Below are 22,800 nucleotides of genomic sequence, written 5' to 3'. Positions count from 1 at the left end.
GTCCTTCTTCTGTGCTCCATTCATAGGTGCGTTATAGTGATGTCTACCTCAGGCATTCTCCCACTTCCCTTCCTGTCTACTTAAATTACTACAAGTAATGCATGTGAAGGTAGCCTTGTTTTGTCCATTCTTTGTTCTGACAGCCTGATGCTGCTCATTTGTGTCACTGATAACAGAACTATCAGTTTCAGAGGGAGCAATATTGAATCTTTAATGTATCTAATGGCTGTTTCCTTTTAGTATTCAGCACTGGCTTTGTACCCCTGTTTCTGTATTCAGTCATAGCTGAAGTGGAAATGAAACATCTTATTAAATTGGAACTTGGTTTACTTTTTCAAGGCTATTGTTAGTTTGTAGGAAACAATTATAGCTGCATTCACAAGTTACTGGAAGATTTAAAACTCTCTCATGAGGCTAATTTTGAAGATTATCAAGTTTATTTCTCAATGTGATATTTAATTCATGTCAGGTGATCTGTTAATAAAAATTGGAAATTTTAATCCATTTGTCCCAGCCACGAATAGAAGTTTTCTTACTGCTGTGCGCATATATTAGAAGAGCAGTGCTATATGCATTGCTAATTGTATTGACTTGAAATTCGGCGTATGCAAAAGAAGTAAAATGTTTGAAACTTTGCATGGTCAAGTTTTTTTGCATTTTAAGGTGGCAGTCATTATGGTTTTATAGAACTTTTGCTTTTCACACTGTCAGAGCCATGAATTAATTACACCTATTAGGCAGATGTCTGGCATGGTGGGTCTCTTAAATAATAAAAATTTTAGTTTTACATTTACTTTATGTTTCATAGTCTACGTGTGATGATAAATACTGAAATTTCTATAGATTTGCTTTGCTTTAGTAAAATAGGTTTAGATTTTTTCCTTTTGATATAGGGTTTCCCTCTCACTCTCCCAGGTATACAATGATCTGAACCAGCTTTGAGATGAAGGAAAGCAAGCTCACCATTTTTCTGAACAAAAATAAAACATCTGAAGGGTATCTGACAAAGTGTGCTGAATTTGGACTTGGTGAGTTTCTGCTGTTTTATAAGCAGAGCCTTTTTGCTGTTTAATTTTGAAGAGGTACAGATTCACAAGAAGGTGCAGAATAGAAATTGATGGAATGCCATTTGTGACTTCTTTCCACATTGCACTTTTTGTTTTTTAAATTAGTGGCACAGATGGTTGGAAGGGCATATATTGCCAAACAACAGTAATGCTTTATGTAACTTACTGTTGTGGAACAGCATAATGATGGCTACATGTTTGTTTTAGAATGGTGTTTGGGCAGGATTTTTCATCTAATTACCTTATTTTGGGGTGGTGGGGTGGTGGTGGTGATGTTTCATTATACCCTCTGAGGTTAAGGTGGTTGCTTTTTCCCCAGTATTGCCTTTCTCTCCTTCCCTCCCTCCCCCCATTCTGGTACTGTAGGGCTCTTGTTTTGTGAGAAGCATGTATCTGGGTGAAATCAGTGAGGGTAGGTAGAAATTCTGATAATATGAACAGCAAGAAGAGATCTTATCATGTGTGTTTATATAGGATGAAAAGAAAGAATTAAAACTTGAGATAAATATTTAAATAAAGGAAGATAATTTACTCCAACAGCATATTCAGATTATGTGTCAGGTAATGCTGAAGATTGTAAATGTCACTGTCAGTAAGAGTTTTGATGGAGTCTGTGTGAGTAGCTTGTTTTTTCATTGCACTGAGTGAAAGCTGGCTGCACATCAGCAATAAAAGTACCAAAAAGAAAACCTGTGAGTTTTAGTTTGAGTAGAAACAAATACAAGTTTGGAGCAGAGAGGTTTTATTATTTATAGTTTTGCTATAAAGGTGGCCAAACCCTGTCAGTTGAAATTTGGTGCTGACAAACTCTGAAGGAGGAAAGATAATAGCTAAAATACTGAACTGGTTTCAAAGAATTTAGTCCTAAGGAAGAGGACTAGAAAATCGGGTCATGAAAGCTGTTCCATTAAGATGCCTGCCGTAATAGAAAGGAGTCAAGACACTTCAGGGCAGACAGTGGCACACTGCAGTTTTGCCAGTAAGAGACATGGTATACTCAGTGCTATGTTTTGCACTTGTATAGTCAACTTCCTATATCTTTGCTTTTTTCAAAACCTTTTTCTAAAAACCACAAAATTTGCAGCTGAGAGATGTAAAGTTGTCACTGCTATTCACTATGTGATAACAACGTGCTTTGTCCTTCCAAATCATACTCTGGATCTTACAGTCAAACTTTCTTGACTTGACCTTGTAGTCTCACCTCTTCCTCAATGCGTCTACCACTGAAAAGCTGCAAGAAGGATACACATATCTATGGATACATATATATGCACATAGAGCATACATATCTCTTGGCAGTTTTAGTGCATATGTTAAAAAAAAGACTAGGAGAAGCAATGACCTGATTATTTTATGTTAGAAATAGCTGTAAATTGTAATGTTTGCTTTCTGTGGTAACTTCAGTTCTTGCTTTTTCTGTCTTCTGTCTTATTTCATACTCCTGTTGCTGTTTTTAGGTCTTGTTATTGATTGTTCTGTCTTATGCTGATTTTTGAGTTGCATTGAGGATAGTCATAATACAGAACAGACATCCATTGTGGCAGTCTCAGTGCTTGATTATTTTTAGAAGACAACATGTTTCCAAAGAAACTTCAGTTCTGTAGCCTTGGCCTTTCCATCAATGCAGGCAAAATTCAGTATTTATGGTATGATTTTTTTAACAAGATAATCTAAACTAAACAGAATCTATACTGAGCGTGAGTTGAAATTTTTGAATTTAGCCCCACTTGGGCAGAGCTTTTCAGTGTTGATAGAAAGGCATCTGCCTGTAGTGAAGCATGGAGACAGTAGTGCTCAGCTAAACCATCTAAATTGATAAAAACAAAGACCAAGAGAAGGGTGAATTAAAAAGCCTGAATCTGTTATGGCCATTTTGGAATACTGAGTAATTACTGTTTGGTTGTCAGAATCTGACCACGAGGTTCTAGAAGACCACTTGAAAGCTGTAACTGTTGCTAATGATAAGCTATTTGTAGATCTTCAGAAATTTGAGCAAAAGGTATCCCTTCTTCCCCCTGCCCCCTCCCTTCTAAGATACCAGCCTCAGATCACTGGAATCCAAAAGGGAGAAATTCCCATAAAAGACTTGATTATGTTCTAGTGCTTCTAGTGACTCACCATTCAGCACTGAGGTAAATTGCTGTTGGAATGGTTTGAAGCTATGCTATGTGTTCAGAGATCTTAAGCAAACAGTAAATTTTTCTGAAATCATTAAGAAAATCATTGTGATCATGTAGATTGCAAGTCATGCTCCTGTTCATGAATACTCATTAAGTGAGCCTAAAACTGCTTTGGTTTTAGTTTGCTGTATTTACGTAACTTATGCTTGTATGTGTTGGCTCACTGTTATAAAAGTGAACATTTTAAACTTTTAAATGTTAAAAAGTTAAGGTCTTTATCAATTGTTCTTACTTATCTGTTTAACTTTTTTCTTTTACAAAGATCTTCTTGTGCAGTGGCACATTTGAAGTACAGGTCTTTTTTGTGGTTATGAGCATATGTGTCTCAGATATAATCACAGAGCTCTTTATCTTAGTATTCTATTCTAGAAGACTCCTTGAAAACTTTTTGACTCATGATAGAACAAGCATGAAATTCTTAGCATGTCCTATTTCATAAAGCTGAGTTAATTGTGAAATGTAAACAGGCATTTATAAAGCATTTCACAGGTTTTTGTGAGAAGTCAGAACATCTGGAGGAAACAAGTTAAAGGAGTTTTGGTCCCTGTGTCGGCCATCTTCCACCCCAAAAGAAGACTGCACGGTTTAACTAAGGTGTAGCTTTGCCATGAGATACATTATGAAAAGCTTCAGCTGTTCAAAAGGATTGTAAGATATTCACTGGGGCAAGGGTGGAAGGATATTTAAGGCTAATAATGACAAAGACTGTTCCTCACACTCAAAATTCATACATTATAGATTTCTAGATAACATTTGAGGAAACTATTACTACATGCTTGCCCTCTTTTTTTACTTTTCCTTGTGTGGCTGTTCACTGTTAGAGATGGTGGTATAGATAGAGATGTAGTGAGCTAGTAAAACAGTACAGTTCTCCCATATCATTCATCTGTCTCCTCATGTCACATTCAGACCTTTTCTCTCAGAGAGAACATTTATCTTGGCTGGGCTATGAAAAATGCGGGTTTGAGCCCTTCTGCAGTGGAGGGCTGCAGTGTAAGACCTGTATCAGCCTAAATTAATTCAAATTTGTTGACAAGAGTGGCTGTCAATGGACATAGAATAAAGTGTAAAATACCACTGTTCACTCTAGCAGATGGTACTAGCTGAACACAGTAGACCATTTCAGTAGCACATGGATTGCTTCTGATCCTTCACCCCCAGTCTGTTGTTGAACACATTTCTGATTCATTATAGACAGTTGTACAGTCAGGGGTTTGACCATAAGGGACAGGAGTAGACAGAAGAGATTACCTGAATATCTTTTGCTGGCTAAGCTGCCAAGGATTTGGGGTTAATTGTAATGGAGTTTGATAGCAAACTTCAGGTCTTTGCTGTATATGTAGGTTATATGATCATGGATTCAGCATATATATGTCATACTGCCATGCTGGATTGTGTTCCTCAGTTGTGTCAAGGTTCTCATCAAGTATTTTGGTCTTTCACTATAAATCCACTCTACAGAGTATTCTCAAAGGGAATAGTTGTGGCAGTCTGCCTTCTATCAATAGGTATGAAACTGGAGCAACTGTTTCAAAACAGTTAGAAAACCAGTTATTGAAAACATGTACACTTTGTACTTTGTATCTTCCCTCCTCCCCCTCCACCCCCAGCAGTGTGCATTCTTTGGGTATTTGGAGTCTGTGGGGTTTTTGAACTTCTCCCTCAGTTCTGGAGAGTACTCAGAATGCCCTTTGTAAAAAGAAACCATTGACTGTTATCTGTGAGGCTGCTGTGCCTCCATCAAAAAAGGATGCCCAGTCACTGAAAGGGAGGGAAGTGTAGCTTGTTACCCAGCTGCAGATCAGTAACTTTCATTTCTGTGTACCTCTTGAACTGTTACTGCAGAGTCTTGTAGAAACCTGAAAGTGAACTCTACCACTTTCCTCATCACCAGAAGGAAAATAGTGTAATTATGTGATTCATAGATTTCAGATTTCTTAATGAAGGAAACAGATTGGCCCTAGCCTCCAAGTTCATTAGCTCATAAATTTAAGTGAGTATTGTTGCTGCCTTGGCAGTTGAAGTGTAACTTTCTTCTCCTTTGACAACTGTAAAAAATAATGTGTTTTTATTTGCTTCTGTTTTGCATTAAATTCACTTCAGTTTATGATCATATTACAAAATAACATAGTGGGGTACTTCTTCCACTCTTAACATTGTACTGGAACAGAACATGTTTTTCTTGTGTAATGGAACTTTATCAGTTTTTTGTACATCCTTAGTTACTAATGAATGGACTGCTTCACGCAAAGATACTTTTTCATTTTGAACAGTATAGGAAGTTGCCATAGGTTTAGGGGAGACTTTTTGAGATTACCATTCAAAGTGAAGGTATTGAAAATATGTTTATAGCTTCAGTTTGTGTAGTGAAGTTATTATTCTTATAACTCAAAATTTCCTTTTATTTCTGCAATTTCAACTGTGAGTTCCCTTGAGGCTGTTGTCTTAATCCCATGCCCATCTGTCCTCCCCCAGGTAGGAAGGTTTTGTCATTCTTTGCAATTTTGTGGGCCTGCAAGTTTACATTTGAAAAAATTGCCTCCTTGGCCATATTCTTCTTATTCTTGAATTTTTGACAAAATGCTAAGATGAGCTACTTATGAAAGATATCTCAGATAACTTCCTCTTTTCAGAATTGTTGCAATAATTTCAAATTTCTGACCTACAAAAGAAAATGCAGCTTTAGGGAGACCATTTTCTGAGCTTCCTAAGGAAGCAGTCTAGATGTCTAAATCTCTCTTGATTTCGGCCCACAGTAAGCTCTCAGTCTTTTGTCCAGTTTACAGAAAAAAGTCTAAAACATGTATGTTCCTGTAATAGGAATGGATGGTATATGGGACAAAACTAGCCAACTACAGCCTGTTTTTTCTCTTACTGAACTAGGCAGTCACCAGCATAAGCAGGGGAGTGTAAGAGAGCTGGATAATGGAGGAGGCTGTAGTACTAGAAAATAAGAAGTGTGGATTTCATAGCTAGATACAGAAATTGTGGTGGGAAAACTTGGTGTATTGATGTCATCTGTGAGATGCAACACTGTGGAAATCCAGGATTTAATCAGTTTTGTTAACTCCTCTGCTTATGGAGCTACTTACTTTTGAGATTTTGAATAAAACCAGTAAAATTGTTCTGTATACCACCTGGTATATATTGCTAGTTTTGATTTGAGGCTGTTTTGTTTTTCACTATTCTTAAAGTGCTTTAATATCCTCTCTTACTGAATTTGTTATTGATGGTGCATAAAGAATGCCTTTTTTTTCCAGTCTGCATTATCTGATATGTTCCCTCCTCTATAATACTACCTTTTTGTGCTAAGCAGGCAGTTATTTGTTGGCCAGAGATACTTTTTTTTTTGCAGTTGCCTTTTTGTTAAGCCTTTCAAGCCAGCAGTGTAGGCTATATGTGCATTTTATCTGTTAAAACCTGCAGTCCGTGTTCTGCAGCTGTGTTAATGGTGTGATGCACAGTCAGGCTTTACCTGAGCACTGTTACATGTCTGTTTACACCTGGAGCTGAAGAACTGTGTTCTGGTTAATGTTGACCATGCTATTTATGCTGCTGGCAAATTACACAATGCCATTCGTCACAAGTTACAGCTCTTCGGCTTTTCAGTAATATGGGAAGGACTTCAAGTTGGTTTGTTTGTTTTAAACATGAATGTAGTTTACAGAGATTTGCTCAGGTTTTCGTTATCATTCCTTCCTGATTCAGAAAGTGATTTATCTCTCCCCAAACTCCAAAGGACAACTCAGTATGTTAGAGACATTTCAAATGTGTATTGTCTTGGCTTTCTAATAGGATATTCACATAGTTTTTACACAGGTGTTTTTGAAATGGTGTGAAAATCAATAATTTATTTGATTGTTCAGCATACAGGTCTTATTTGAATGCTGCATGGAGTAGTATCTTGGTTGCATGACTAGTTTCAGAAGGTGCATGTACTTTATGTTTTAATTAAGGGATTGCTAAATGGAAATACTTAGCCCAAAAAGCCTGTGTTGATAGGTCATCTTTGTCCTGTATTTTGCAACTGCAACAAATAGTGTTTTTAATATTACTACAACAACTGGCAACAAATAATAGCTTATCTCATTCCACTGGCAAACTAGTTTGCTGCTTTTCTTTCTTTTGAAATATTCTTTTGCCTGTGATTTCATAACTATCTGCTTGTATTTCTGAATTTTATTTTTAAGAGGAAGAATAAACCTTATCATTAAAATAAAAGCAGCAGAAGCTCTGCAGTTATTAAATATGTAAGATTTTTAAAAAGTAAGAATAAAAAAATCTATAATAGCTTTAAAATTTTGGAGTTGTTGTCCCTTTCTGGCAAAATAGCCTCCATTTTTAGTACTTGTCTCACACCAAAAATTTTGTTTTCTCCTCTCATTGCTGTTGATGTTTTATGAGAGTGATAGTGTTTGTGGTGATGAGCTCTTACGGTTTACTCAAAGGTGCTGTGATATTTCATTATTTTTATTCTTAAATTTTACGGTTCCTGAAGCCTGATAATTCATGAGAATCTCATATTTTCAAGAAGGTTTGTATATTTAATTGTTTTACTGCATTCAAAAAGAAAAGGTCAAATCTCATTCTCTTTATTAACTTGAAATTACTGATTAAAAGCAAATTGAAAAATCTTTTGAGGACCTGGCTTATATTTCAGTTTTTGTGGTTGTAGTTATGTCACACTTAAGAGTAGACTCAGTAGCAAGGCTGTTTGTTAATCATGCTCATTTTGGTGGTGTGTAGGGATGAATTAGAGCAGGATCCATAAAATGTGCTGTCTAGTTAGATGATCCAGCTAGAACTGGAAAAGGATTGTAGCAAAGGGAGCACTTTAAGGATCTTAACTGGTAATAAGGCTGTAACTGTAGGTTTTGGGGATGGTGACCAAAAAAAGCCAAGGAGAGGGGGAGGTGGTAAATGGAAAAAGATATGAAGGTCAGTAGGAAAGCAGAGCAGGTATGGAATTTCTCTATGATGAAGAGACTGGGGAGAAGCTAAGTCACTAACCTTGGTTAGGCAGGAAAGAAGTGTTGTTGCGATGTGTCTTCAGGTGCTTTTTCGTATCTTCTTTCTCTAGTGGGTCTGGCTGATTTTCTCTTCCATTTTTCTTGACAGTTTATAGAGTCAGGGAATTTAAGATTCATCAGTGTTCGCATATTATGTGGGGGTTTGGATGATGTTAGTCTCCCTTGACTGCCTGTGCTCAGAGGGATATCTGGGTGGCGAGTGGTGTTTTAACGTTGCGTATCTTCTTATTGTCACTGCCTTCTTCAAATCATTATTTGTATGAGTGACAAACTAGCTCCACCCTTTGCCTTCTAACTGGCATTTCAGTTCTGTTGCTTTTTTTGATCTAACCATGTTCATTCTACTTCTGTTTACTCCCTGTGGCACTCTTCCTCTAACTGCAGTTCAGTGCTACCATGCTTGATATTCCTTGGCCAGCTGACAGCTCACTTATCTAATGCACGTGGAGCCTAACGGTTTCATAGACAGGTACTACTTCTTGTCCTGGGCTTCTGGTCAGTAGGGTTTTTTTTCCCAACCTCTATAATGAACTTTACCCTGCATGTAGATGAACAGAAGTAATGGCTTCACAGAGGGGTGTGAACTCTTCCTATTTAAATTGCTAACTTACAACTCTGACTAATGTTAACGTGTTTAGTAGTTTATTTGTTGGCTGTTCTAGCAGAAATGTTAGTCAAGCATTTGTATAAATCATGGATGGAATTATAGTTCGTGAATAAATGAAATACCACCAGTTCTATTGGCAAATCTGAGTACCTTGTCCTCAGACTTGCTGTCAATATTTTTCTGAAAAAGCACAAGCAATCCTTAGTTGCCAAAATTACAGTTTTGAACAAATGTATGTTGTTTAGTAATATTTACTTTAAAGTTAAAAAGTATTTTTCCATTTGTATGGTGTGTGTTCAGTTATATAGCCCAATACTTCATTTTTTAGTTAACAGTAATACATTGAAAGAACAAACTCTGATAGCAGATTCAGTTGAAGGCAGGCATTTTAGCCAAAAATTCTGCCACTGTTAATACTTGAGCAGTTTGTAATGCACATAAATATTTATCACACATGTTTTACAAAAACTTAAAAGTGAATCAATCTGTGTTCCCTGAACTGTAGAATGTTAAATGACGAGAGCACTTTTGTTAATCAGCATGGCTAGAATTTCTACACAGGAGCTTTCTGCATTACGTATTAAGTGATCTTGTTTGTCTTGATTAATTTTCTACTGCATATTTACATGGTTACTAGTAAACAGAGGGAGGGGGAGAGAGAGAGATGCATGTAATCGTTTTTGTAATTTTTTTCAGGTATTTTTAGCAGCAATGATGTAGCAGTATCATTTCCAAATGCAGTATCTGGCTCAGGATCTAGCACTCCCGTTTCCAGTTCTCATTTACCTCAGCAGGCTTCAGGCCACTTGCAGCAAGTGGGAGCTCTATCACCTTCAACTGCGCCTTCTATAACTACTGTTGTTGCTGCAACTCAGGTAAACTATCACAAGATAGAAAACCATGTTACTGACCTGCTTAATTTCAATGTTAAAAGAAACTGTAATTTGTTTGGAAAATAGGTTAACAAACATTATATTTGTTGTGAAATGTTGTAGTGGCTGGAAGTTCCCCGTGGTATCGCACGGTATTAATTTGTAGAGCACATAGATTTTTTAAAATGTAGTCTGAGGAAGTGCTTATTAATAACAACTTTATTATGACTAGTAGCATAAATGCTGGTTGCAGTTCATCAGTGTTCTAACCAATGTTTAATCAGAACATAAGAAAGGATTTTAAAAAGTAAAATTTGTAAAGTTTTCCTTTTTTTATGCAAAAATGATGGTATCAGTTAAAAGAGTGGTTTGTTTGGGAGATTTAACAAATGGCAACTCGGCTAGGCCTGGCAAAGAGATGGCCAAGGCTGACATCTTGGTAACAAATGAATGTTGACATACATATTATAATTTTGTATTTGCAAAGTCATGCAAATGAAGATCAATAGTTCATGTTTGATGGTGAAGGAATAAGGGAGGCATGGGAGAAATGCAGAAGGGTGACATAGTTGAAGTAATGAACCAGAAAAAATACCTTTATGATAGTTTTTTGTATGAATTTGAGTTGGACAAAATTACATTTGTCAAGATAAGAGAGTATGAAGTTATAGTTGCAGGAAGTCACCATGATTATTGTTGAAGTACGAAGGAATACTACAATGTACATTATGATTTTATATTCCTTATTTCTTGCATATTTCATTTTCTGATGGGAATCTGTCTTACAATGAATGTATCAAATATGTATATTTTTGTGTGCTTTTAAGGAATGAACTTGTAATTTATCTACAGTGATCTAAGATAGTGGATATAAACATGGAAAAATCAAGCTTTATGTGTGCACAAGCAGGTGTGTGTAGTGCATGGATAGCAGAAATGCTATGTGAAGACCAACAGAGATTACATTTCAGTATCAAATAGCAATTTGTTCTTATAGGTGGCAGTTCATATTTTTACATCATTCTTCTGGACTGGTTTTCTAAAGTAAGGTGGTTTCACCCAAAATTGAGTGGTACCTCTTTTGCACAAATGGATAGAAACTACTTTAAAGAAATTAATTAAAAATTTGGTACTTCAGACGTTCTCCCTTTTTTTCCATTTCCCAAGATCATTACACACTCTTAACTCACTGGCAACACTTAAACTGAACAGTTTGGGGTTTGGGGGAGGGGTTGTGTCATAGTTTAGTAGCAGGTTAAAAGTTTTTAAAAAACAAATAAGTCAGTGCTCAGTTTTCACAGAGAAGAGGTTTTCCATAAGACTCTTGGACAGACTTGGCCTTTTGTACAACTCAATGCATTCATAAATAATCTGGGGAAAGGAGGAGGAGGAGGAACACACACCAAGTTTGGTGATTATGCTGGGTTATGCAGTCAGCCATTGCTGAAAGACCACACCAGCCTATGTTGACAAGGTGGTAAGAGGGCAAATAAAATCAGTGTTAAAGGGAAAGGACAGTTTCTATTCAAAACAGATACGGTACATGCCAAAAGAGGTACAAGAAGAGCCATGGCAGTGAACAATGGCAAAGAACAACTTTATAAGGAGTGAGTAAATAGTGAGGTACTCCTGGCCTCAAAAGGAGACACTGAGATGGGATATGACAAAGGTCTGTAAAATCAACTGACATGGAGAAGTTAAATAGTGAAGAGTTGTGCACCATCACTTCTGTTCTTAACCTCTGTCAGAAGAAAAACAGATTGAAAAAGCAGTTGAACAAAACCTGTATTTTATGAATCGGGAAGAGAAATACCATAATATTTTTTCCCTCACGTTGTCACAAAAAAAAGAGAAGTATACCCTAGAAGATGGACCTTCTCTTACTGTTTAGCTGAACTAGAGAGCCCTCCATAGGTTAACTGCTTAAAATTCCTGTCCTTCCTTTGCCTTTGTTTCTTGAGAGTTGCCTTGGGGGCTTTTTTTTTTTTAATCCCCAAAGAAGCAAAGGAGTTGTGTATTTTACCTCACTACCAAACTTGTTTTCAAGTGGTCATAGATTTACTTGTCAGGATCTTATTCAGAGGTACTACCATTTAAAGAATCTTGAGTTTGAGATATACAGGGAGATTGAAATTGTGAGTTTTGGTTGACAGCCATAAAGGTGAGGTCCTATATTTGAATTAACAAAGTCCTCCACTGCTTCAGTGAGTCTTCTTTCAGTGCATAAGGTTTGTACTACCTTGGAGAGATTCAGTCAGGAGACCCTAGTTTACCATGCAGTTGTTCTCCACTTGAAGCAACCTTTTTATTTTATTTTTTTTTAATTTAATCTCTTCCCCTACCCCTCATCTGCTTCCCATTTAGCATAAATGACTGATTATATGTCAAGGGTTAGGGTTTACCTACTTACTTCTGCAAAGTTCATCAGAGTGCTTTCTGCTTACTGGGCTCTTGTGGATGTATTCTCAATGTTTACCCACCTCTTGACCATGGAAGTCTTCAAATAAGAGTGTGCTAATATGTTTCTTGTCTAGTGTTCTGATTAAAGAAAACCATCATCCTGGGTTATAAGCTAAGGTAAGTTTGTACCTCTATAGCAGGTAAAAAATAATAGTTAAAAAGTAGGTGTTACTTAAACTATTAGTTAAGAGAGCAAGTATGACCAAATCTTGTCTGCTCACTTATTCGGTCTTGTTAACAGATGGGCTCTTGGAATAGCCTCAAAGATGTGCTCCTAAGGTGCATCCTGTAAGATTTCAGCTGGTTTTTTAGATCTCTGTTGGGCATTTGTAATTATGATTTTGGGGATATCATAAATTTGTCAATTTTTGAAGGATTTTTTTGCATGTCTCTTTTTTTAAAGGGTGTTAAGAAATTCTAAAGAGAAGGTCTTGGGAAAAATATGTTCCCATAGAACATTTTTATCACTTCCATTGTCTCTTCCAGAGTTCCTTTGGCTTTACTTCCATTAGGAGCAGAACAAAAGCCCTTAAGGTTTTCTTTAGCATTCATATAAATGAAGGAATGGAGGTCGTTATCCTCCTTTGATCCAGCTTCTAGAGGGAGATAAGACATTTTTTCTTTTTTGGTAGATTTGGAGTTATTTGTTAACAACCTAGGAATGTGAAAGCTAAGGAATCTGAGATCTTTTCTGAATGTAGGGCATGTGATGTTTCAGATGCATCTGTCCTGTGGTTTTTATTTTCTCATTTTCTGAATTAATCTAGTCCCTAATTTTGGATCTCTGTATTCCCCTGCTCTTTCTCCAAATTACTAGTCTACACTATTTTTGGCTTCCTTTTTTAGTGGGTTTTTTCCTTGTCATAGTTTAAGTCTGCTCATCATTTTGCATGCTATCAAGGGAACTTTCTTGATCTTTTTATTTTATATTCTGGCACTCATGGGAAAATAAGTGAAAAGACAGGAAATAAGAACTCTATTCTTAGTTTTTGTTCCTTTCAACAGAGAAGTTAGGAACAGTTTTGGGACCAATCTTATTTATACCTTCCACAACAGGAGTGGAATTATGAACTTAATAGTACATCTTAAACAAGTAAATGTTCCTTTGCTGAAAACTCAAGTTGAGAGGGGTTTTTGCAAGTCTGCAGGAGGGGGGTTTGAGCATTTTCATGGGACAGTAAAATGCACCTACCTGATTGATATTGCTTGCAGTTTACATTTTGTAACCTCAAATTATGGATGCTGCATTCTTAAATTCAGTATGGCCAAGGAAGATAATCCTTTGTCCACTTCTGTTTCCCGTTTTTGTTCAGAGGTACATAGTCTGTTTCCTGTTGGTTTAGATTTGTGGGGTTTTTTAAAAAAATTTAATATTCAGCACAAAGTAAACATGAGGAAGGAAAGAACGAAAGTTTCAGGTTAAGCATCTGGAGTTTGCTAGAGCTGGGCAGACCTGCATTGTTTTAAGGGACGGTTCTGGGCCATCCTGCCTGTGGATACTCTAGAAAAATGCAGGTCTATCAGCTCTCAGTGTTTAATCAAATTTTCTTTGGTGAGTAGAATAAATACATGGAAAAAAAAGCCAAACTGCCTTCAGTTCTAGGACTTTAAGGTGTGACAGATGTGACCTGCATTAGATGGTTGGCTGTTTGAGTTTCCTGCTCTGCTCCCAAAGATACACATCTCAACCATGTGTAAATTAAGAGTTGGTGTAATACTCACTCCTGTAGTCACCTTTGGATCAGAACATCTCAAAACTAGAGGCTTTGACACAACATCAACAAACTAATTTAAGCAATAATCCTTTTTTTCTGCAGTGCAAAGTAACTTCGCATAATTACATTATTAGACATGTAATCAGAGATGATTTCCAGAACTTAAGAAGAACTTTACTCTCTTTTAACATATTTTTCAGGACACTTTCTGAAGTCTGTTAACATAGAAATCATTGAGATACTGAATGCCATAAGAGCTCTTAGGAAGTCCAGAGTGCAGATAGTATCGATTTCTACTGTATATTTGGTGGGTGCCTTGTTGGGAAACTTCTCACCTCTTAGTAATTAGTCATTAAGGTAAAGCATAGCATAGACAGCAATTATGACCATATGTTGATATATTCCCAAATTTCTCCAAAATAAGTAAGCTAATTAATTTATTACGTTCAGTTTATACATTGCCATACAGTGTATGTTGTTGGTTTGGTCTTGGGGAAGGGGTGTTGTTTGTTGGGGTTTGGTGTGGTTTTTTTTTTTTTTTGTTTGTTTGTTTGTATTACTTTTAATATGAGTGATAATTAAAAAGAGACTAATAAAACATCTGGAGATAATGATGTTGCATGGTTTAAGTAGCATGCTTCCAGAAAAAGGAAATTAGATCCTTACTGTGGTACTAGTATTCTCTAATCAATAGAAATGCTGGATACATGAAAACCAATTAACATATTTTATGTTACTATCAAAACACTTCTTGATGATAAAGTCTCTTGAAAGAGGCTTCTACCCACTAGGTCAAAGGTAAAATATCAACATGGATCACAGACTGTTAGGATGCTGAAATTATTTGGTTTTCCTTATCTTATAACGTAACAAAAAGATACAAAAGGAAATCTCAACACATCCAAAACAAAAAGAAATAATTCTTAACAGAGCATGTTGCTCGTCTTTGGGACTCACTGCCACGGGAAATCGCCAGTGCTTCTAGATTTGGAAAGTGTGCTAAATGCATCCTTCAGTATGTTGTAGATAGAGGGGTTTGATATTGTGGTGTAGGATGTCAGTGCAAAACAGAGGCTTTCCTTTCAAACCTACTAAATCATATTTGTGTCACAGCCACTTAAATCCCAGTCTTGCAAAATGAAAATGTGAAAGAACTGTACTAGTAAAAGTTTTTCCACCAAAATTGTCTTGTTTCTCACTTAAAAGCTGTTTTAATTTTTAGCTACTTCTGGGCAAAATGGGTAAAAAGCTAATTTTATTTTCATGCAGTCTAACTGAGGATTTTTTGGGGTGGGGGAGGAGGAGAGTAGCAAGGAGGAAGAATTTACAGCCAGAGGGAAAATTCCTTCTAACATGTGACTCAAGTAGAAGAACAAAGGAATCATAGTTGCAAGTAATCTAGTATTTAGCCCAATGAAAATCTTGTTTTCCTCTTGCTTCAGAAAGCTTGTCTTCTTGTAGACTTGTGCAATGTAGAGGTGGTCTGAAAGGCAGTTGGGAGGTTTTGCATGGTGCCGCATGCTGAGACAACTGCATCAACATTTCGCTCTAGCAATAAATGTTTTCTGTCTTCAAGCTGAAGCTTATTTAGCTTGGCTTATCTGGTGCTGCTGTAGCAACCATCAGTCTCCAGGCAACTGAGGCACATTGACCTCTTCGTTGAACTGAGTGTAGCACGACTTCAATTTAGCTGCCTGAGACAATAATAATGGTGTTGAATGTAAAAACTGTGAAATATTCTAGTTTGTATGCAATGGAAATAATAAAACTATTTAGAAGAAACAATGTTTAGGTCTTACTTGAAAAATTGTGCATGGTGCGTGTTTGTTGCAAGCTGCAGAGTTGGTTGCTGAGGCAGTGGCCTTATAGGCCTTGTGTAAATGTTGGGACTCTTGCAAGCATTTTTGCACAGCAGCAATTCTGCTACTGAAGGTGTTTGTTTCATCACTTAAATAGCAAAGACTGTTGATATTTAGATAGTTAAAAAGTAATGCTTGTGAATAAGTAGCTGATTCTTTATTATTGCTCTTTTTGAAATTATAGATTGTCTAGAAAGTAGTTACTTTTCTCTTGGATCTATTATTTGCCATATTGCAAGTGTCTGGCTTTTTTTGGAATGCTGATAGGAAGAAAATAGATTCCTCTATGGGTATACTGAGTTTGTTTCCTAAGGAAGTCATTTTTCTGCTAGTCAATGTGAGTGAAATTGAGATTCCTCATATATAGATTAAAGTTCTTAAGTAAAACAGATTCTTGGGCAAGATACTGCTTCCATGTCCGTGGTAGAGCACATCCAGTTTAAGTGCTCTGAAGACAGAGGTAGATAGAAACGATAGAGCAACCAGCTGAAGGTGAAAGGGCTTTGTGTTGCAATGATGGCTCTGTTTTCAGTTAGGTTTGTGGAGGAACCCCAGGCTCTTATCTCTACAAAGCCTCCTTTAAAAAACAAACTAGAACCTGAAACAAAACACCCCCCCACCAACCCCAACCAAAACCAAACCTAACAAAACAAAAAAGACCTCTTAATGAAGTAGCATTCTAGTAAGTTTTCTTAGGTCTCTACTTTATGTCTGGTATATAAATAAATAGATCTTAATTGCTAAAAAATTTATATAATATCTAGTTAGTTAACATGAGAGGAGCAAAGTGGTAGTACAGTTGAGGTTATAGTGTTTTCACATTACTGGAAGATAGGCCTTCTATCCATGTGGTTTTTAATGACTTTATGTGCCCTTGTTGTACACCGGGCAAAGGTATAAATTAGATTCTGCAGGTGTGCCATTAATTTTTCATTTTGCCTTTCAAATCCCACTGTGTTTCCCAGTTGTATTCATTCCTGCCTTTCTTGGAAAATACTTGACTGCTGGTGTTTGAAGGTTAGATGGTTTCATTTAATTGAAGGATTTATTTGTATGTTTAATCAAAACAATTGATTCTGAAAGATAGTATTTGATTATTAGCTTGTTCATAAGCTAGAGTCTTCATTACAGCTAGAAGTTCAAAGGATTTATTTTTGCTGCGGAGAGAAAAAGTACTAGTATTGTGACTATTGTATCCACAGAATGATGTCAAAAATAGTTTCCCTGACAGATTTAAATTATGACAGTCTGTACACTTGTAATTAATGTTTTTTTCTTTTTGAATGAAAAGTTGCTCTTCTAAGACACCATAAACCCTTTTCCTGATTTTATTTTAATGTTTCCAACCTCCTAATTATACTTTACAGTAAATTCTTTTATTTCGGCTAGGTGGTGAAAACATTTTTTGTGCAGTTGGACCTTGAATTATCTGTTTTAAAAAATTCCCAAACTTTAAGGGCTTCAGAGTGCTTGGATGGTAATGGTGGCAGTATGGGAGGGCTATCTTTTCAATCTCAGTGTTTCTTTCATAGAATGGATGTGTAAAAAATGACAGTGGATGTTTGGGTTTGATTTGCATTGGTGATTGTGATAGCAGGTGAGGTGAGGTTTGCTGTAAAAATTCACTCTGATTCCAGTCATCAGTAGTGCTGTAGGTCGTTTTAGTCAAGTGGTCAATACTGTTTGCTTTAAATTTAGTTACATTCAACTTAAGACAGCCAAAACATGTATTAAAAATATGTAAATCAAAGTATCAGTTTTATCAAAATATATGGATAATAATTATCCTACTGCAGATTAATACTATTTTATGTTGTGCTAGTTGTTTTGAAAAGTCAGATGATCATTTTCAGAAGAAATATGTGAACTCTTATTTTATTAAGGATTTTCTGTGTTGACTTCCACCTATGTTTCCTGGCATATAGGAAAATGAACAAGAATTCAGATTTTTGATTTTCCATTGGAAATGAGGTCATGATAAGCATTCTGAGATTTCTAAGAAAATTCTGTATTTGAAAATCTTCAAGGGTTGTGTTGCAGGAAGGGATGCATGAGAAGGTGTCCATGTGGCAGGACTCTGTGTTGCCATCAGTTGTGGTGTGACCAGCCTTGTGTGGGTATGCTTTGCCATCCCAAGGGGCAGCTGACAACTCAAAGGAGGCAACTGATGATGGGTATTGGTGGGTCCCTCACCTCTCCTAAATGCAGTTAGAGAGGTTGTACCATAAGAACTGAAAGAATAAAAGGAAGCAATAGCATATTCTTCCCATTGTCTTCAATACCCAAGCAAACGTCTTAAAAATTATAGGGATAAAAATAATATTTCTTCACTTGCCCAAGTTAAGGTAGGAAACACAAGGCAAGGTTGCTTCTGCTGGTGTCACTTGATAGGCAGCTCTTTTCACCTCTCAAGAAAATAAAATAATTTTTACATATGCACATGATAAAGTTTTTATTGTAATTATGTGTCTAGAATTAATATGTATTCATGTTTAATCTCATTTAATTTCAATGCAGATTTTAACTATTTAATTGTTCAGATAACTGTTGCTTGCCACAGACCAAAATGCATCAGCTTAAGATGTCTTCTAGATGCAGTAAACTGATGCTAACACTTGGTCCTGTGCTTGAATTTCCTTCCCTGTTTCATTAAGCTAGATGTGCATGGAAAGTGTTTGCAACATCTCAGAAGGGTAGCAGACCAGCTTGCAGAAAATTTAGCTTTAAATTTCATTTGCATCGAAATTTTTTTATATGATTTTGGTAGGAGTTGGCCATAAGTAGTTGTTAGTGGTATCTCTGATGCTTTTTATTTTTTGACTTCGTATTAGTAGGAGCAGGGGGTAGTTCTGCACTTCATATCACAGTCATGAATAACCTGGTATGATTGGTAAATGGTGTGACCCCAATCACAGGAACAATGATATGTTTTTATTGTAAACAAGAAATAAAATTAATCTTTGAAATTATTTTTGACAAATAAATATTGGCAGAAATACGTAATTAGGTAATGTGTCACTAATTGTAAAGCATTGTGATGATATAACGCAAAGCTCCAATATAGCAATGACAGTTTTTAAAGCAGAGGGGGTAAAGGGCTGTTGATTGGATATAAACTGATTAAGAAGCTGTCTTGGAATTGGTTGTTTGGGCCATCCTTGTTGCCCTATCAGAAAGGAAGAGAGTTCAGTAATGGTTTAACTACAATTAAATCCCTCCCCTTTCTCTGTGGAAACTCAACTGTAGGCATTTCAGCATTAGCCTAAACAATGGTTTTGAATATGTTAAGCCTCTAACAATTAGGGAGCAGTTTGGGGCATTGAATAATGTGGAATGATGCAATTGAACCTGACAGCTTCAACAGTCAGCCTACTCATGGGACCCAAAAGTTGTTCACACTTGGTTTCATCTCTCATCACACGCTGAGTATTAAAACCTTACTGGTGTGGAGCAGAGACAGAAATGAGGCCTGTTATCAGAAAATATTTCATAGCATGAAACTTGAAAGGAATGGGGGAAAAGGCATGTTCAAAGAGTCTCAAAGTTTTGAGACCCAATCTGATTGCATACAGCTAAGTATTGTCTCATTTTTCTCCCCTTTGTTTTTTTCTGCTGAAAGAACATGTAACTTTTGATTGAAGGGACTGCTTTCCCTGGAAATTTCAGATAGGAGTAAATGTTCAGATATGAATGCTCTGGAAACTTTATAGTCATGGTGTTAAATACTGTCCTGGAGTCATACAAACAAATATAAAACTATTGGGGGACATTTATATATATGAGTTAAATGTAGTTAACTTGCAAGTCTTGTTCTTTAGTTAGAAGAATATGCTTGTACTTTCTCCTTGCTGTAGAAGAGGTGTTTTTAAACACCAGTCAAATATCAATCATTTCTTACTGCATATGGGCATTCTCTGAATTACAATGCATTGCCCTTCTGTGCTGCTCTGGTGCTTATGACTTTACTGATTTATTGAACATACCATAAAGGAAAGCAGTGTGTTGTGTACCCGTAGATGGGCTTAAATCCTTCTGCTAAAATATTTTCAGGAAAGTTTGCTGCCTTTTCAAAAGAAATGCTTAGTAACCTTGGGTTTTTATTATTTCATACATTTTGATCAGGTATTGTGTTGAGTGTTTAAATAGAAACAGTTGAAATAAAGAATAATACAGCCTTAAAAGTTCTGCATTTTAGAACATGTGTCAGTCCTATGACCTTAATATGTATTGACAGGATGATTGCGCATTTTTAATAAATGCTTGCTACAGCTTGTTTCGACTGTGAGTGAAACATGAAGCTCCTATTTCACCTTTAAATAATGCAGCACTCCTCCACCTTCCCTACTTCCTTGTCAAGATGAAGTTGTCACATATATAAGAAAGCTTCACAAATCGTTATTCTTGTCATTTTACATTGCCATTTTAAAAAAGTATTTTCAAAGGTTTTTTATTTGCCTTCAGCTTACTTGAACAATTTTATTGTGTCTTTTTGCTTTAAGAGTTGCATATGCAGGATGGCATTGGAACTTGTGTAGTTCCAACTTGTAAGACACCTTTACTATTATTTTAAAATGCAAACAGGTAATGCTTAGGGTGAAACCACTACTTGTGAGAAAACTCGAGTTCTTAGATATTGTTTAAATCCTGCTAAGTCTTTTGATCTGTTATATCAACCCACTTAGCAAACCTTTAATTCCTTTGATGTCTTCTGTTTTGTCGTGTGATAGTTAACTCAACAAACTTTAGCAACTCCCTTCAAGATACTTAGGTACTTTCAGAAAATTCTTAAAGCTATTTGTGCAAGTTTCAGTCAAATAAATGTGTATTCTCTTGCTGATTATAGCTACCATGCCATCATAAATCACTATATAGCTGCTATTGCACAGTTTTAAGCAGCCTTGCAGTGAATTACATGGACTGAGAGCTAAGAATAGGAGCTTTCTGTGTAAAATGTGAGCAGTACATACACTTACTGGAATAAAATGAAACATTTTAGGGAAATATGCTAAAATTAAACAGAATGAGGACCTGGTGTTTGAAGTTTAAAACCTGCCCGCACACAACTCCCAAAACTATGAGTAGAGCTCATACCATCATATAAACTTCTGTTTTCCTAGTCTGACCTTTTAGATATGGTTGAATGATAATACTGGTTGAATCTCTTAATAGTCCATTCTGTAAGTTTTTATCAGTGAAAGGATTTGACTGAAGTTTGTTTGGTTTTGAGGGGAAAACAGTTGAAGGTTGCTAGGAACAGCAATAGTTAAGTTGAAAGTGGCCTATGGGCATTTTTTTAAAGGAAAAAAGCAGGAGCTGTGCAGTATTGCTGCCTTAGTCAGTGTCACAGTACTAATACATATTGTATTTTGGAAGCTGTTGTACCTGGGTAGGTGGAAATGCCTGCATTATTTTTAAGACTTAAAAATAATTCAGATAAATTCTACTAAAGAGATACAGAATTCTTTAAAAAAACCCCAACAAGCAACCAGAAGAAGTAACAGCTTCACAGATTTGAAGTGACACTGTGGTTCCATGTCTAGCAACCTTGCATGTACCTATAAACTGAAAAGTGAATGAACCCCTGATCATTGTAAGCAATTACTTGTGGCTTTTTCTAACTTTGTGACAGTAGAAGAATGTAAATATCAGGCACAATTTCTCACCAGTATATAGTAAATAAAGCATCATTGAAAACAGTTGTGTGAATTCATAAAAGTCCATTCATCAAGTTTAGTATGTTGGCAGAAAGCCAAAAGTTAATGGTAGTGCGTGATTCTTTCCAGAGACATAGTTTATACTCTGTAATATTTTGCTGTAATAACCAGTATGTTTCCCCTGTCTCTTGTGTGCAGTTATGCATGTCAAAATGTCCCACAAATTGAGTTCCTTACTGTTCACCTTCTTTTTTTTGTTTTTCAAAAAAAGTTTCATTTGTAAAGGTTGTTTACATTTTCTTAGAAGATTAATTTTAAAAACCAGTGATCACACAGGTTTGTGTATATTTTATTCTAACCCCCCCAATACCTTCTTTGTTCTAATAATCAATAAATAATGAAATAATTATTTTATCAGGTAGGAAAATGCCTTTAAAATAAGCAGCCATGCTTTTATTTCTTTGATTGCCTGTCTCTGCAACTTAGCATTTAGCACAAATATTTTTTTCTTCGAAAGGGAAAAAGCATAAGCATCCAAGGAAGAAGGTATTTTTATTGCGTTGGATTATGCAAGATTTTGGCCAGCCTCCTTAGCTTCATCTGTTTAAGGGTTCATTTTCGCTTGTTTGGCACAAATCCCAGCAGAGACCTTCAGAATTGTGGTTAGCAACATGAATGAACACAAACTTTGGGAGCTCTTCAATAAGTAGAGCTGGCCAACTGCCAAAAATACAGTTCCTTATATGGGGTCAGGGCAAAGCTGTGGTTCCCGGAGCCCCCTATTGTATAGAAAACATACTTGTAATGGCTGTTTGCGTTCTTTAAAATAAAAACAAAACAAAACAAAAAAACACCAGGCTTCCAAGTCTATCAAAATAGGAAGTAACAAAATACTGTGCAAGTTTTACTAATGATGGAGTCGAGCAAAGGAAATATGGCTCTGTGTAGTTAAACTATAGAGCTGAAAGTTGGACCTTTTGACCTCCACAGCCGGCTTGTGATGTAAGGAACCCAAGCATTTGTGAGACATCTGTTGTCTACCTGCCCTTATTTTGTAAATGGTTTAATAAGATTAAATAATTAGTAGGATAACCACATGGTCGCCATGCTACTAAGTCCTAGCATTGAGCGCATACTTCAGGATCACAAGGAGATCTGTCCTCCAAACTGTGGTTGTTTTAAAATGCACTTTAGGTATTTTTAATATTTTGTACAGTACTTTTTTATTAGAAGGGTTTTCTTTAATTAGAAGATCTTGCCAACCACAAATACAACACGCTTTAAAACCTGATCTGTTTTCCGAAGTACTGCCATTCTATTCCTATACCCACAAATGGAAAATATTTTTTTTCTTTG

The 22,800-nt window shown here is 36.2% G+C and overlaps 1 protein-coding gene across 3 annotated transcripts in view; it reads left to right on the top strand.

Annotated features, from left to right (window-relative positions):
• MLLT10 (MLLT10 histone lysine methyltransferase DOT1L cofactor) overlaps positions 1-22,800 on the top strand; it is a 124,049-nt gene that overhangs the window by 82,178 nt on the left and 19,071 nt on the right. For all 3 annotated transcript variants that reach the window (XM_053934963.1, XM_053934954.1, XM_053934944.1), the window contains one exon: positions 9,581-9,759. In XM_053934963.1, the coding sequence (XP_053790938.1) occupies positions 9,581-9,759 (179 nt within the window). The remainder of the gene's footprint in view (positions 1-9,580; positions 9,760-22,800) is intronic.

Source organism: Vidua chalybeata, chromosome 1, assembly GCF_026979565.1.
Source record: "Vidua chalybeata isolate OUT-0048 chromosome 1, bVidCha1 merged haplotype, whole genome shotgun sequence".
Classification (NCBI taxonomy): Eukaryota; Metazoa; Chordata; class Aves; order Passeriformes; family Viduidae; genus Vidua; species Vidua chalybeata.
Note: the sequence above shows the minus strand (reverse complement) of the source record. Positions and strands in the feature narration are given on the sequence as shown.